The sequence below is a fragment of the Chinchilla lanigera genome, unplaced genomic scaffold, assembly GCF_000276665.1.
Source record: "Chinchilla lanigera isolate Chin_1 unplaced genomic scaffold, ChiLan1.0 scaffold00126, whole genome shotgun sequence".
Taxonomy (NCBI): domain Eukaryota; kingdom Metazoa; phylum Chordata; class Mammalia; order Rodentia; family Chinchillidae; genus Chinchilla; species Chinchilla lanigera.
This window is the reverse complement of record NW_004955527.1, coordinates 4,005,076-4,022,154: the sequence shown is the minus strand read 5'-3', so window position 1 is coordinate 4,022,154 and position 17,079 is coordinate 4,005,076. Positions and strand designations below refer to the sequence as shown.

The 17,079-nt window shown below is 55.1% G+C and overlaps 1 protein-coding gene across 1 annotated transcript in view; it reads left to right on the top strand.

Annotated features, from left to right (window-relative positions):
• The window catches only part of Prdm2 (PR domain containing 2, with ZNF domain), a gene marked incomplete in the record, with an annotated part of 99,967 nt that extends 83,222 nt beyond the window's left edge, over positions 1-16,745 (top strand). Inside the window, 2 exon segments of the mRNA XM_013507399.1 lie at positions 9,703-9,846; positions 14,848-16,745. Of these exon segments, the coding sequence (XP_013362853.1) occupies positions 9,703-9,823 (121 nt within the window).
• Positions 16,746-17,079: the final 334 nt, after the last annotated feature.

Below are 17,079 nucleotides of genomic sequence, written 5' to 3'. Positions count from 1 at the left end.
CTGCAGTGCTCACACAGTGAGGAGTGAGGGCTGGCCAGGGGACCTCCCAGGCGCTGCAGGAGGAGCTTCCCTGGACTGGCTCCAGAGGAGAGAAGGTGGCAGAGCAGCAGCCGGTTTTAAGGTGGAGAAAATGACCTTGCACCGGTGGGAGCGATCCAGTGCAAACAGGAAGCTGAGGTGGGGAGGAGGACAGCCGGAGCCCTGCGCTGAGTAGGTGAGGGGCACAGGAGTGGGTGTGGGGCCAGGCCTGGGCAGGAAGGGGTGGAAAGAGAGGTGCAGCAGAAATGAGGCTGTGTTCTTCCTGTGCACGGAGGCAAGGTCACCAGCGGAGAGTGAGGATGCAGGGTGTTCAGGGCCAGGGGCCCAAGATACAGCACCACCCAGGCGGAGCAAGACGGCAAGGGGACTAGGGTTAGAGGAGGGTTCCCAGGAGGCCTTGGAGCCCACTTTGGTTGGAAATGTAACCCGGCAGCTTGGCCGTGAGCTTCTCCTTCATCGTGAAGGTCAGTGAGCACCCACAGTTCAGGTGTTTGGTGGAGGTTGAAGGATTGCTGGAGGGGGCGGCAGTGTGGATTCTCTGCTCTGAGCGCCCCCTCTTGGGCCAGGTCACACTGAAAAGTCCAGCCCTGAAGACCCTCTGCTTTGAGCTCTCTGTGCCTCGGGCTGCACATGGTTGGCCCTGCACCTGTGTTGCGGGGGACATTGCCCTGAGAGGGAGGGCGACTTGCTCAGACTGCTGGTGGTGAGGCTGGGACTGTCAGACTCGAGACCTGGTGCTCTCTGCTCCCAAGGAGCCTGAGTCAAGCCAGGCAGTCTGAAGGCCCCTGTGTCCCCTGGGGTGAGGGAGGGCACAGCAGGCAACCTAGGACCTGAGTAAGGACACGGCATGGACTGAAGTGACAACTGCGGCAGCCCGTGTGGGAGGGGCTGGAAAAGGGTGTGCATTACCAACTCCCAGACTTGTCCCTGGGACCCTGGCCTGCCCAGGGAGGCAGCTGAGGCACAGCCACTCAGCATGTTTGCCAGTTCTCCGGATGTATTTGGGGGTGCGTGTCTCAGAAGAACCTTTTGTGCAGCAAGCAAGCATGCCCCATCCAAGATCAAGGCCTTTCCTCAGCTGCTCTCAAACTCAGATCTGCTGCTTGGAAAACACTGGAGACTCCATGTAAATGCCCAGGGCCACATACCTGTGATCCTAGAGACTCAGACTGAGGTACGATTGCAAGTTCAAGTCCAGCTGTGAGGTCCTGCCTCCAAATTGAAAAGAAACAGAGCTGAGGACGTAGCTGAGTGGTAGGGCCCTCCTGGCTTCCATCCCCAGTATCTGGGGAGTGGGGGGAGAAGGAGAAATAAAAAAGAAAAAGTCTCAAGGAAGAGACTTGAGTCCTTAATCCCAGTCTTGTTCCAATTTGCTAACTCCTTGGATCTCCTTGTAAGGAACTTGTTTTGAGCCCAAGGCACAAGCAGAAGGCAGGAAACGGTTGGAGAGCAGCAGATTTTCTCCCTGTGTCTCAGTAGTGGGCTTCAGAAGCAGAAGTGGCTTCTTCTAGAATTTCTTTTTAGCCTCAGGGTGAAGAAAGTTATGTCTCCCCTCCCTCCTATACAGTAAAGCAATACACTGCGTGCTAATGTGAGGCAAATCACAAAATGGGTTCCACATGTTCCATGGAAATCAGGTATGTGGCTATAAACGGAAAGTGGATGCGAGCCTGTGCGTGCGTGCGTGTCTTCATGGTATTGTGATCAGGTCTCTTGTGCTGAGCTCTGGCAGACTCTTTTTCCCTCCTCGATGTTAATCGCAGTTTGCAGTGCTGTATTATACAAGTCATGATCTTCCCTTTCTACAGCACACGTCCCACCAGGGTAGAGACCGGCTGTCTAATTCCTTGCTATACCCCTAGCTGTACACACGGTCGGTTACAGTTGATCATCCACAACTGTAGGCTCCAACCACAAATAGCAAATACTGGAGGGACAGATACATCCATACTGAACCTGTACAGACTTTTCTCCTTGTCTTTATTGTCTAAACAATATAGTATGCACAGTCCTACCCCAGCTGTGTAAGGGAATTAACCATTCACAGATTTTGGTGTTGATGGGGGATTCCTGGAACCAGTCCCCCCAGGTACCAAGGCATCACCATTCTAGGAGTCTGGTTGGCCTGCATTGATACGGGACAGCTTGAACACCTGGCTGTGTTTCACTGTGGACAAGAAGGCTTGTGTACCTGAGGCCTCCCAAGGACGTGCTCCCATAATAGCACAGCATGTGTGCAGAGCTGCAACCTAACTTGGAAAGAGAAGGCTAAGCGGAATTCAGGAGACGTTGAGCCCTGTGCCTGATTTTAGGGAACTTCTACTCCAAAAAGATAAATTCAAAACTATTTTTGATACTTAGCTCCCCCTGAGGCTCGGCATAGCTCTGAGCAAAGCAGTCTCCCTGGAAAACTCCTTTGCATGCTCCATGTCTGCGTGGCCCACTACCTTTTCCCTCTGTACTGGCACAGACAAGGTGGCTAGGGCGCACCTGATCAGTGGCAGAAAGGGTGGCTGGGGTGCGTGGCCAGCCGTGCCCTCTTCTTGGGAATCTACTCCCTGGCATTAAAAGCTCCTGTCTGGCTTTACAAGCCTGTGCTCCGTAGATGAATGGCTTAGGCTTCCATCCTGGCTCTTGTTCTTGGACAAACTGCCTCACTTCCCTGTGTCTCCGCTCTTGAGCTGACACACAGGACAACTCACTTCCTAAAGTTCGCGTGAGGGTTAACTTCCTTGATCCATGTCAGATCCCTGGCACAAAGTAAACAAGTGCCAGCTGCTGTGATGTGAATGACCCTCACGACACATGTGGCATCTGGGGCCAGTTCCACAGAGCACAGGGTGCCAGATTCTAGTAACACGAAGGGTACATCGGGAGGGTTGGCTGTGAGCCCCTGGGCTCCCTGAGCAGCATCCGGTTGGGCCGATGGCTGTGTCTGCTGGGAGGAGCCTGTTTGAAAAGCCGCCTTCTCCCCCCGAGTGAGTGACCCCCAGCTCAACAGGGCGCAGGATCTGGTGAGGGCTAAGCAGCCCAGTGTGGAGTTAGGTCTGAGGACCCCCTGGGTCTCATTGTGTGTGAAACAGGCTGAACTGCCCTGCTCCAGCCTGTTTGAGGCCCGGGAGGCAGGGTTCGGGGTTTGGGGCAGGAATGGGGAGAAGGCACGTGAACAGGCTCTGCCTCCTATCCCGGCGCACACCCGGGCCTTCCCTTTGGGCACGTCACCCACCCCATTGAGTAATGCCCACCCAGCACAGGGCGAACATGCTTTTCCCATGACAGTGCCAGTGTTTGGGACATGCTGCCAGCCTGCACACCCAGCCCCTCACCCAGACAAGCTGGGTTGGTGCGGGGGTGGGGGTGGTGTAAGTAAGGGAGTCTCTGAGCTCCCAAGCTTTTCCAGAGGACGGAGCAGAAAACCCTGCAGAGAGCAGCCAGCCGCCTCCGTCCTCGGCATCCTCGGGCCTGTTCCCGTGCCATGCCGTCCTCAGAAACCCGGGCATCCGATGCCACGTTCTGGAAACCCTGATGCAGTGCAGTTGTCACACTGGCTTCGGGGACCCTTTAGTCCCAGCAGTCTAAACCTCACAAGGGTTGAGTTTTTCCTTGTCCTTGGAGTTGACCTGATGTTTTAACTGCTTTGGCCTTGATTATTGTTCATAGAGGAAAGGGTGCCGCTAGGTGTGACAAAGAGCTTTTCTGTATGGAGTAGGAGGAGACTGCTCCATCTCTTGCTGTTCTGAGTTAGGAATCTGCTTTTCCTACATTCGTGGTTCTTACATGTTCAGATTTGCTTCTGGTTTCTTCTCAGCTTTCCTCCCATTCTTGGAAGTTTCCTTTTGAAAAAAGCGGTCTGATTTGGCTTAGCTGGAGGGAAAAGGGGGAACGGAGTTGGAACTGTGTATTTGTAGGCGAAGGAGGATGCTGGGATGCTGGGAGCCGCTCTTCTGCCCAAGTGGGGCTTCTCTGCCCAGGCTGGACATAGCAGGGACAGTGGCGTCTTTCCCTGACTTGAATCCCCACGCTGGGTATAGTGGGGGGCGGGTCTGTTGGAGAGGCCTGAGAGCTGCAGAGTTGGGTTCCTAGCACCCTACAAATGGGGGCTACATCCCATGGTTTGAGTGGAACCTCAGCAGTGAGGGAACCCTAAAGGAAGCCAGGTGATTGGAGAAGTTGCTTCTTGAGCAGTAGAGACAGGGTCCTGCTCAGGGAGCTGTCTCCGGGCACCCCCTTGTGCCAGGCATGGTGGCTGCTCCACAGGTGAGAAATGAACAGAATCAAACTACTCAACGGAGGCCTCCCATCCCAAGGGGGCAGTCACATAGCACCGGTGCCCTGGGTCCCAAGTTCCTTCCTGCGTCTGTTAGGGCTCAGCTCCCTACCCTTCTTCTCCACCTCCGTGTCTCCACATAGGCAGCGAGCATATCGTGCACCCCCACCCCAGAACACTATGTCTCGTGACCATGACCCAGGGGCTTGCACACACCAGTTTAGTTTCCTTGCCTAGAAGTGAACTCCTGGTGCCACTGTCCTGTCCTGCAGGAAGCAGCCAGCCTGGGAAGGGGTTCCCTGTTGGCTGCTGCCCATGGCTGAGGTCATCCCAGGCTGGGATGACCTGATAACTAGGTCAGGAGTTACGAGCCTGTCACATGCTGGGTATTTGGAGTTCAGGCAGAACAGATTGGGGAACTCTGAAAAATTCAGGCCTTGCCTAGCAGCCCATGGGGTAGGATGGAGGGGTCGTCCCTGTGCATGTGTAGAAGTCCCAGTTGGCAGCGTCCCTTAGAGGGAAAGGCGCCTGCTGAGGGGGGGCTTCTGCCCCTGATGAGCTCCAGCTGGGACTGTGACCTCCTCTCTGCTCACACCTTGCTGTGAGCCCAGACCAGTGACTTGGCCCTCTGTGCTGCTGTCCAGTCAGCCACAGCAGGGCACGTACCATCCCGCATGGTCAGGGGAGACCAAGTAAGCACCCTGCCAGGCTCTGCATGCCAGCTCCCCCGTGTGTGTGACTGGCGTGTCAGAGCCCTCGAGTGTCCCAACCTGAAGGAATCTGAGTGATGGTCCAGGCCAGGGTCTCAGCTCCTCCTCCAGTGACCACACCTGCATTTTGCTCCATTCAGCCCCTCGCAGAGGGTGTTTAGCACCAACCCCTGCGCCCTGGCCCAGGCTCTGGCCTGGCTGCCGTGGAACGGCACCTGCAGCCTCTGTGTGCCTTGCCTGGCAGCAGCAGGACCAGCAACACCCATGAATGCCCATGCTGGGTCCACTGACCACACTGAGCAGCAGGATGGAGCCCCATAGCCTACAATGCCAGGCTGTACCCCAGACCAACTAAATGCAAATCTTAGGGGTGGGGGCCGGCACTGGGAGGGAGTGGCGTAATTGCCCTGGGGGTCCAGTGAGCATCCCTGTTTGAGAGCCTTTGTTCCAGGACTCCCCAGAGCTAACTGAGATCCAGCCCAAGTCAGACCCCAGCACCTGCTCTGTAGCAGAGAATCCACGCCTGCTCAGGGATGTTTGGGAATTGAATTTCCATCCTCACCGCAACAAGCGCTGTCAGGTCAGCCACGGGGTTTGAGCAAATGGTCCTGAGCTGGGAGCCAGAAGAGCAGCCCCTACACTTCCCTGAGCCTCCGCCCCTCCTGTCTGTGACACTGGGTCTTTGCAGTCCAGAGATTTAAGGAACTTCCGCAAAGCACTTGGACTACCTCCTGGCACATAGTGAAGTGCTTAGTGAATGATGTTACTACGTTTCTTCCCTGTTTGACACCCCCATTTTATAGTCAAGTCAGCTGGGCTCAGAGAGGTGGAGGCACGTTCCAGAGACCAGCAGCAAGCCAGCAACAGAGCTGTAAGACTGACCTGGGCTCCTGAATCCCAGCACTCTACTCCTTCCTGCGCCTGCCCCGCTTGTATGGCTGCCCTTCCCCCACCTGGTTCTCAGTCTGGAGGCTTTGTTTGCATATTTGGATAGAAGAGGCTTCCCTGGAGAGCTCGGGGTGTGTCACTCCTTCCTGGAAGTGGTCCCTGCAGCCCCCACAGGGAATTTCAGCACCCTCTCAGGCTTGGCCTCTCTCAGCCCAGGCTCCCACACCCTCTACCTCTTCCCTGCCTCCAGCAAAAGTACGGAACATCCTGTGTTGACTCTAAAGGAATGCTTTTGGAATTTATACAGGGAGCCCTCCTGCCATGGCAAGAGAAGGAGGCACAAGGAGGGATGAGGGTAGGCACCAGCGTGTCCTGGTGGCTTGTTGTGGCCAGCGGGGGACCTGAAGGAGAGGACCCTGGCAGCTTTGAAGCCACAGCTCCTCCCTTCCTTAGACCAGGGCCTCTGCACCCCACCTCCAGTTCCCCTCCTGCTCTTCTCTTGAACGCACACTCCTGCGTTTGTCTCCGCTAGGCACTGGAAGCCAGAGTCCGGCCCCCTTACTGCCTTCTGAGTACCCCCTGAAACAGTCTTTGCCTCTGCACGCTACACAGTCAGTAAACTCTGCACATAAAGATCCTTGTTTCACTCATGGCAACCTCCACAGGCAAAGCACCTGGCACCCAGTAGCCACAACGTTCCTCCAGCACCGTAACATGTAACCACTGCCTTCTGGGAGCCGGTCAGTGTTGTGGCTGCTGGGGACACATCAGAGACAAAGCAGCTCTCCATCCTCCCGGAGCCTATCAGACAGGCAGTAAGCCACCGAGCACACGCAGAGCATGTCGGTCGTGACGAAGCACCATCCGGAAACTGAACCAAACCAGAGATGGGGCGTCCAGGCAGGGGCTTTGCAGCTGTAAACACACTGGTTGGGCTTGCGGAGAAAGAGGCATTTGGGAGAAATTTGGAAGGAGGGGTGAGCCACATTAGCGTCTGGGGGAAGACTGCGTGTTCCCCGCAGAGGGAACAGCCTGTGTCACCTCCCTGATCAGGAACAGACCCAGGACACAGAACTGGGTGCACGACAGAACAAATGTGTCCTTGATGCCAGCGGAGGCTGAACCCTGTCTGTCCGCTGCCTTCAGACCATCCGGGGATTCTGATGCTTGGAAGTTATAATCCAAAGGAGATGCTGCTCTGCTGGTCACTGCTTCTGAGCGCTGGTTAGGAGCAGGTGTGGCCCAGGAGTTGTAGCTGTGCCCTCTGCACCATCCCGCCCCATGGGTACATCTTGGGGGTGCACTGATGGTGTGTGAGGTGCCCTTGAGTCCTCAAAGCCCACAATGTTTTGGTCCATGCAGGCCAGTGGAGGGCAGGCAGCGGGCACATCCTGCAAGTGGACGCACTGTCCCGGGCAAGGTCTGTGGGAGCTCAGGAGCAGGCCCCACCCAGCCCCACCTCCATTTCTGTGACCTTCACTGGCTGTGCAGAAAAATCTTAGATGTATAATGCTGTGTGTCCTGCTTTCTAAAAACAGCTACCACTGAGTTCGTTCCACCCCTTCTTGATTTGTTAGTTTAAGGATTATGAGTTCACGCATTTTACCAGCTGTCCCTGAAGGATGTCTGTAGGTTCCCATTAAGTTCGTCTTCTCACTTTCACACTAAACGGGTGCAGATTTCTTGGTGGAAGAAAGCCTTCCAGTGGGGGATCTTGCAGAGGCTGGAATTGTGCATTTCTCCGCTCCTTAATTTGTGAGGGTCTGCTGTTCATTCACTCATATTAGGTGCTCAGGATGCAGTGATGAGCTGAACCCAACCAAGTTCTGCCATCCCAGACCACGTGGTCTCCTGGGGAGACCCACGTCCATCCTGTTGTCACAAGTCCCCGGTGGACTGCACCTAAGGGGCTTGAGCTACTGCATCTAAGTGTACCACTTCTGACCAAGTGCCACCCCACATCAAGAGGGCGGTCGGGGAAGTGTCCTGCCTCTGGCTGTAAACCTGGAGACCAGCCAAGCACATGGGTCTGATCTGGGTGTAAAGTAAGGGCAGTACGCACCAAGCATGCAGCAGAAGGCTCAGGTTTAGTGTGGCTCTGGGCTCCCCCAGAATCATCTGCAGCCCGAGGTACCTTTCTTGGTGCCAGCATTCAGTGAACTTGGAATCGGTGGGCCTCAGCCAGGGAGAGGCCAGATCTCCTGCTGGGTTCTTGGCTGTTCTCCTGGATTGTGAAGGTTCAGGGGCTTCTGGCTAAGTGAGGGCTGGCATGCTGAAAACCACCTGCAGGTATCTCAGTGGCCACCATAGCCCACAGGGGCCAGCCCATGACAACCGTATGTACCCATGCTGGCAGATGAGCAGCTGCTCCTAATCATGTGTGTGGGGGAGGGGGCATTGCTGAGTGCACAGCAAGGAGTCTGTGCACCTGAGACGCTGGGTCTGCCATGCCTGGGTGGTGAGCTGGTCCTAGGAGCCATTCGTGGTCCTGTCAGTGTTCTGCTGCAGGGGCGCCAGTGAGGGTGCAGACCATCTTATCTGTCTGTTTCAGACTTCCTCTTTCTTCCTCCACTCCTCCACCTCCTGCATTGTTGTGCCACACACTGCCCGTGGGCACCCCAGCTCAGGCAGTCTTTGTACGTACACCCAGGTGGCATTTCCTGTGCCGGCTGTGAGCCATATCCAGTCCAGCCCTCAAGGACCCTCTGATCGGGTGGTGGAGATAGACAGTGAGAAAGTGGACAGCTCAGCCAGCGAGGGGTTGCTGTGAGTGAAAGGTCCAGAAAGAACAGAAGGGGAAAAACCAAGAGAGTGACGGGCTAGAGAGGAACGGGGGCCAAGGCAGGGGGCAAGTGAGGGAGGTGGAGAGGTGTCTTGGGGAGGGGACGCTGGCTGAGGGAGAAAGCGTGGGAAGAGGTGGCAGGGCTGGGCCAAGCCAGGCTAGGGCACCAAGGTCTGCAGAGCCTGGCCTGGCTGAGAGACAGGCCCAGTCCATAGGAGGAGGGGAATCCCAGGGCAAGGAGCACACTCTCTCCATGCACCCGTCTGTAAAGTAAGGGTGGTCACTGTCTGCCTTGGTGGGTGTATGAAGAGGAAGATAGTCAGTGTCTGTAAAATACTTAGCTCTGTGCTGGGCACGCAGTGAGTGCCTTGTGATTCCTACTCAACCAGTATTTGTTTCTGTTATGCTAAGCTGAGGTACAGCAGCCAACAGGCTCAGGAGGAGGGAGGGCGACAAGTCAGTGTTGCAGGGAGGGTGGGGAGCCTGCGGGAGGGACGCTTCACCTGGAGTTAGAGAAGGAAGGCTTTCTTAAATAGACTTTTAAAAGCTTTCCTGAAACAAATCCCGTTTAATGGGATGTCAGTAGAAATAGGGCCAAACTGCTTCCAGAGATCCTGGGTTCTCGTCTCTGCTGGGAATCACGTCACCCCTGACGTCACCACGTCACATTCCAGTGCCTGACACGAGAGGCCTGGCACGGCTGTGGCGTGGGCCTTCATGGTGTGAAGGAACCCGCTCCCTCCAGTCCCCAGGCAGGCATATTTGTGCCTCAGCAACCGTGACGTGGGGAGCCAATCTGAGGGCGTTAAAGCTGTGCTCTTCACACGGCCTGCCCTCACTCTGGCTCCCCTGCATGTCCCCTGGGGTCACCAGGGCGACCTGGCCTCCAGGTGTCCAGCAAATGCCATCTTGCTCAAGCCTTGGAGGTGGTAGCCAGCACTAAAGACACCCCACCCTCTGGCAACGTCGGGGACGCAGGCTGCACTCCTGATGGTGTCTCATTGCTTCCTGTGCAGCTATAGCCTCCGCCTGGCGTCCCGATGCCCTCCGCCAGCCGCCCCGTACATCACCAGGCAGTGCAGGAAGGCCAAGGCCCCGGCTGCAACCCAGTACCAGGGACCCTTCCTCAAGGAGTAGACGCTTCGCCTGCTCCCTGACAGGTAGGAGGCAGGACATGGCCGCTGTGTCACCGTCGGGTGGCTCTTGAGGCCAAGGGGACTGGGCAAGGGTCTGGGTGGGAGGGAAAGACATGATTGGGTGGGAGGAATGCTGGGCCATGGCCAGGTTCGTGGCCTCTGTACAGGAGGGCACTTCATGGCCACGAGTGTAGAATCTGTTCCATCAATGTTCAAACCCAGCTCTGCCACTCACCGGCTGAAGGAAGTCAAGTGACTCCCCTCCTCTCTCTGAGCCGCAGTTTCTACCTCTGTAAAATGGGACTGCAATAGTGCCTACTTCATAGGATGCTTGTGGCAACTACCGGTGTCAGATGTATGCTGAGCACTTAACCCAGTGTCTGGCACATACCAGTACTAGGGAAGTACTAGCTATCACTGTTATAATAATAATAATGATATTAATAATAATAATAATTAGGGCTTATGCCCAGTACTCAGTTGATGCTTTCAGAGGCTCTAAGCCCAGAAAAGATTATGGAGTTTCTATTCCTATGATATATTTCAAAGTGAAAATAATAGTAATCCATACAATTAAAAATTTAGATTTATGGTGAACTCCAATGGTCTCTGTCCAGGTTTTCTGAAGGTAAAAACCTGGAAGCCAGGCTTTTCTCTATGGGTCTCTGGGCTTTGGCAGTGCCCCACACGCAGGCTGGGCTCCCTGTTGGTGAACTGCATTCACTGTGTCCTCAAGGTCCACATCCAGAGCACCCCAGGCATCAGAAGAACTGGGGAGCGTTACAGACACAGACCCAGGGCCGCCCCAGATCAGGCCCGCGCTGCTGGGGCACTAGCGCTGGGAGGAGCCTACTTCACCCACAGGGCCAGACCACTAGCCGGGGGGCCTGGCAGGAGAATGTAGTGTTGTTTGAGGCAAACTAGGCTGGGTTTTGAAACTCCGGGGTCTTTGGTGTTATAGAGATCCTTCCTCCTCCTGCTGCCTTCCCACCCCTCACCTCCTTTCTCCCTCCTTCAAGCAGCTGGGTGTCTGGGCTTGGTCTTATTCCTTTGAGGGTTGGGGAATGATGAAAATACAGCCCTTTTCCCCAGAATGAGCCTGTGTCAATGGACAGGAGAGATGACCCTGACCTTGACCCTGGGGAGTAGGGTGGAACTGGACTCTAACTAGCAGGGAGCTGGGAGATCCCAGAGGTGAACCCTCCCGTGTACCCACTGTACAGATGGAAGATCAGAGGCCCAGGGAAGCTCAGCTTAGTTGGCGTCTTCTGGAAAACGGGAGGCAGTGGCAGGATGAGCACCTCTCTCGTGGTGATGGCCACTACGTGAGCCCTGAGCTGCTGACATGCAGAGCGAGGCTGCCACCCCCATCAGGATTATCCGCACCCTGAGGAGGAGCCAGGTGCTACCCCACTGGCTTCCTGAACACAGGACCACTGCAGTCCCAGCGATGAGGATGCCACCTTTTCCAAAATATTTTCAAGCATGTGTGGCATCCCAGGCTAACTGCGCAAATGAATAGAGGCCGAATTTAATCTGTGTGCAGCTCCCAGCCTCTATTCGCTCACCAACAAGGCTCCAAACACAGCGGTTTAATTGCTAAGTGACTGCCACTTGTGCCTTGAAATCTTATTTAACTTTTTCTGTTTTTAAAATGTGTGCCCACACCAAGCCACCTAGCTTGGGCTACTTACTTTATTTTATCTCACTGTTTGAGTATGCTCAGGCTGCTATAATAGAATACCGTGCAGTGGGCGGCTTAAATAACGGACTTCTATTTCCTCACCATTCTCCACGCTGGAAATGCAAGACCTGGGTGCTGGCTTCGTTGGCCTCAGAGGGGGGCCCTCTTTCAGGTTTGTAGGGGGCCACCTGTCACTGTATCCTCACTTTGAAGGGGTGGGTAGAGGGCGCCCACCCTCACCAATCCCACCCCAGGCTCCTACCCACAAGACCTCATCAAGCCCCAATGTCTTCCCTAAGGCCTGTCTCCTAATACCACACTGAGGGTCAGGGATTCAACCTAACATGAACTTTAGAGGGACACCGTTCTGTCCATAGCATAGTTTAACACAACACAGAATGATTTTTCAAAATCTGCAGCAAAGAGTTTTAGCCTGGGAAGGTATGTGCAGGTCAACACTATCATTTCAGGAGGGAAACTGAGGTACAGGAGTTGGAGGCAGAACTGGCATCAGAACTCTGGACAGTGGTCTTCAGGTGGGCTGTGACCTGTGATGCAAAGCTCTGTGTGCCCGATGGTGGAGGGCACTCTCAAAGGAGCCCGGACCCCAGCTGCTCTCCTCTGTTCCCCCTGGGATTCAAGGCCCTGCCCAGGGGATCAGGCAGCTTGAACCTAGTGGGGCACAGCACCAGGAGCTGCTCCTCTCCGTCCCTGCCTCCAGGCACCTTGCTGCCCCTCCCTTTGCTGGTTGCAGGCTCAGCCTGCCAGCTTTCTGCCCACCTCCGGGGGGAAGGCAGTGCCCACTGCCCAGGCTAGCAGAGACTCCCGCTGTGTGTTGTGTCTTCCTCTTCTCTTTCCCTCTCTCAGCCAGCACACTTCTTCCCGGGGGGGCTAAGAGGGCAGGTCCAGGGAAGGGGCCCATGCCTCTGGCCACTGTCGCAGCCGCCTCTCAGCTGTTGCTGCTCCTTGGCTAAGCCTGGTGATCCTGGAGCCTTCTGTGGGGCAGGCTCCCGATGCTGACCATCGTACTGGGAGAATGTTGAGCTCCTCGACTCCTCGTCTCCTGATAGACCAGCTCCTGGGGCGGCCTGTTCCCTCCCAGCGCAACCCCCGGTGTCAGTGCATCCACAGCCCCTGCTGCAGAGGCCCCTCCAAGGGTGGGGCATGGCAAGAGGGTTTCTTTTATGGAACCTGGTCAACCCATTGGAAACCCACTCTCACTGACTGTGCCAGGCCAACTCAGCTAGCCTCTGTGTGTGTGTGTGTGTGTGTGTGTGTGTGTGTGTGTGTGTGTGGTACCAAGGTGTGAACCCAGGGTCTTTACCCTAAACTACATTCCAAGCCCTTTTTAAATTTATTAGTTTGAGACAGGGTCTCACTAAGTCATTCAGTTGCCCCAGCTCAGCTCCAGCTTTCCATCTTCCTGCCTCAGCTTCCCACAGTGCTGGGATTACAGATGGGCCCCACCATGTCCCTTTTGAGCAGCCGCTCCCCATCACCTTTGACCTCAGAGGATGGAGGTGGGGGATGGGGGCTTGGGGCCGGCCTGTCTGGGTTTAGGTTCCGTCCCTCATTTACCAGCTGCACCAGCCCAGGCAAGTCAACTTCTCAGTGACCCGGATGCCTTCTCCATCCATGGGCACAGCGGCAGCCCACCCTTGTAGGAAACTGCGCCACCTAGGACAAGGCCAGGGTGCGCTTAGAACCTGCCCTGCGTGGAGAAAGTGCTCAGGGTGTGAGCTACACTGGTCCCCACTATGGGACCCCATATAGAGACATGGAAAACCCCAACAGTGCCTCCCCACCCAGAGACGCCCACGGAAAGCCCCCAGAGGTGGCTGCGTGCTTGATGAGGACCCGATGGTCAGAGGCTGCTTACTTCAGCCCCGAGCCACGAGCCAGAGATTGCTTCCAGAGCCGGTGGCCCTCCCCTCCCCTCCCCTCCCCTCCCCTCCCACTCTCCCGTCCCCTCCTCCCCACCCACTCTGCCTTCCTTTCTTCCCCCCTCCAGCCAGGGCACAGGTCTTTGGGCCTGGCTGCCACCTAATCCACACCCATGGGCCAGGGAGCTCCCTGTCAAAGCACCCCCAGTACCATCACAGGCAGCCTTCCCAGCCTGACCTTGGCGTTGGGGGAGTTGGGTGGAGAGGTGACCTGTGCAGTCTCTGCAGCTGAGTCCTGACTCCAGGCTCGTCCTTGGCCCTTGCAGCGGTCCCTCATGTTCCTGCTTCGGGTCCCCTACCTGTCAAAGGGCTGGTCATGGCTGGATATGTCCTGGCATCACATAGAAAATCTGGAGAAGCGTCGAGGGCAGTTCTGCTTTGTGTAAACCCAAACCACTATTACTGTTATTATTGAATCATTGTACTGTTACTGGCAGTGGTAATAGCAGCAGTAGTAGTAGCTATTAGAAGAAGGCATAGTAATGGTGACCAGGTCCTCTGGGTGACAGACTCATGTCTGAACCTGGCCCAGCCCAGTTGAAGGTTGTGCTCAGCAAGTGCGTTCCACGAAGCGGGAGGGCGCAGGCACTGCCTCCCACCTGTCCAGAACACCGGGTCCACCTGTGCCTGTCACCGTCACTCTGACCTGATAAAAATTCTCGCTCACCTGCCACTTCATGGAAAGTGGGGCCGATGCTACCCGCCACAGGAGCTGCTGTGAGGTAACAAATGAATTAACAGGAAGAGCAGCCACGGAAAATCATGCAACAAAACCCACTGGAACTGAACACAGGGATTCCTTGGGCCCCCGCAGTTCTGCTGCCAGGACTGCCCCAGTCGGACTTGTGCACCAGGAAGCAGACAGAAGGATGTTTGTGCAGTACATATGCACACCCTGCCACCCCATTTCTGCTCACCAGAAACAAGTGCATGCATGGGCGTACGTGTCTTCCTAGAAGAGTGAGTGTCTTGGCAGCATTACTCCTGGCGCCAGTTGCCATCAGTTGGGACTAGAGGGATCTATGTGGCCTGGGGCTCAGCCTCAGGCCACAGACGTGCTAGGCAGAAATATTTGAATTTAAAAAACGGGCAAAGCCAACCTCAGGTGATGGAGATGAGGATAACTGTTGCTCGAGGTAGAAGAGGAACAGTGGTTATCCTGAAGTGGGTGTGGGTCTGGGCCAGCGGGGCTCCTGCTCGTGTTTCTTCATCAGGTACTGGTTTTGCTGATGTGTTCATTGCAAATCCATCAGGCTGTGCTTTTTTCTGTGTGCATGATGTACATTAGTCAATAGTTCAGTTTTTAAAATGAAGTGAGATAATGCACAGCCAGTACTTGAACTACTGGCGCTGAGTATGTGATCATCCTGCTTCTCTCACTTTTCTTTTTCTCCCCAGCACCTGAAGTGACCTGGAATCAGTGAAGCCAAAGGGACTGGCAGGCTGCCCTGCAGGGAGCACCGACCCATCCCAGCTGCGTGAGCCCTCGAGAGAAAGGGAGCGTGCGTGCGTGCATGCGTGCGTGTGCGTCCATGCGTGCAGGTGCATGCACCTGGTCCTCAGACACAGGCCCAGAACCCCGGGGAGGCAGGAAGGTGGTTACTCTGTAGTGTCCTCTGGGAAGACCCTTGGGGACAGCCCTGGGACTGTGTTCTGCAGCTTAGCCTTCCTGTCTGGGTGGGGCTTCTCCTACTATGCAATTTTTCAAGAGCTCCTGGACCCTGCTTTCAGCTTCTTGAGTTGTCATTTGCTGTTGCAGGGACTTTGGTCTGGTCCCGGGGGTCTGCTTCAGTCCCATCTGAGGAAGGCCTTCAGGAAGAGGTCAAGTTTCCCTTCAGTACATCCCTGCCCCACCACTGTCCTTCTCCCCCAACATCTCTGGGAATCCATAACAAGTATGCCCATTGGGGCCAAGCCTGAACCCTTGGCCCCTGCGCTTGGAAACGCCTTTCTCCTGCCTGTGCAATTCGAGTTGCTGGCTCCTATTTCCAGGTTTGAGATTCCAGTCACATTGCTCTTGAGTCTTTGCAGAGAACACTGAAAGCAGGTGCATACAGGGGAAAATCCGCTCAGTCTGTGGACAAGGTGCCTCCCCTAGGTCAAGCAGGCGAGGCGGAAGGTGCATGGGACAGGGGGCTCTCCTGGGGCCCTCTTGCCTTGCTTGATGGGGCCATCCACACCGTTAGCATCTGAGCTTCTCCAGTTAGCTGCAAAGGGAAACAAGTAAACACCCCCAAAAAACAGGAAATGGCAAACAATGAAAGGATTAAAAGCACAGGGGGAAGAAGTGATTTCCAGAGGCCATAAATTGCTTGCCAGGGAACGATGGGGCTGACCCCCGATCTCTGGTGGACAGTCCATGTCTTGGTGAAACGGGTGACTGAGCTCGGAGTTGGGACCGGTTCAGTGAGGTTCTTGGGTTTTGTGCCTTTGGGGCAGACCCCGGACAAGGATGCCTGAGGCCACTTTGGTGCTGTTTTCCCAGCTCCGCTCCGGAAGTGACGTGCTCTGGAAGTGACGTATGAAACCCAAAGTGGAAGGAGGGGACTTGAGCAAGTCGTCATACAATAAAGGGATTTTTCTTTTCAGGGCTACTATGGTTGATCTTGCAACTCTGTACATATGTATGTAGACACTTTTAAAAGCACGTATTTATGTCCCTGACTGTAAATGCCCCATTTTTAAAGTTTTATAACATGTGTTATTTAATTAACCAGTCGACTGGCTACAACATGGGGTCTGATAATAGTCCGGGAGAGGAGTCTCATGAGATCCTCACATGGGCAGAAAAATGCTGATCATTGGCCACTATCACAGTTTTCCTGTCTCCCACCCAGCTCAACTCTGTCCTTTGTTTTTACTTCTCATGAACTGGAACCCTTTCTCGCGCTCCCACAATTAACCCTCACGAGCATGTAGGAGTCGTGGCTATTCCTTCTCTCAATGACACGGTTTTGACCCACAACTACTCACATTCATGGACTGCACCCCAGCCCCTCTGCTCCGAGGGGCTCCCCTCTCAGCAGCGGGGGAAGCTCACGAACCCAAAGCCTCAAGAGTCACCCCCGCCAATGGCGAACTGTGGGAGATGTTTCTGGGGTCTTGGGGGATACTCTCTTCTGCATGTGCAAAGGCGCCGGTCACCCTTCAGTACTCCGGGCCTGTCAGGAAAACTGTTCCAATCATGAGAAAGCGTGGAGGTCTTCCAGCGTGGGTTTGGATCACAGAAGAAGACCGTTTTGTATCTGCCATGTGAAGAAAACTAATAATAAAAGTGCAAAGAGCGATTGTAGGAACAGGTGTGGGTGTGATGATCATTTTGGTGTCTGTGATTTGTCCTCCCGCTGGTGGTTTCTGAGTCTGCACCGTGGGGCTCGGGTGGGCTTCCCTCCGGGTATGGGTATGGAAGGAACTGGGGACTTGAAGGAGATTCACTCTGGGTGTCCTGTCTGGTGCACAAGGCTGCTCTACTTCCAAGTCAGAAAATGAAGCTACTATACTAAGACCCCTCCTGTGATTAGAAGTGCATTCATGCCTTTGACCAGCCTTCTTGAGATTTAATTCACCTACCAACCAGATTCTCCACTGAAGTATACAGGTCAGGGGGGGATTTGTTTGCTTTTGCAGTGC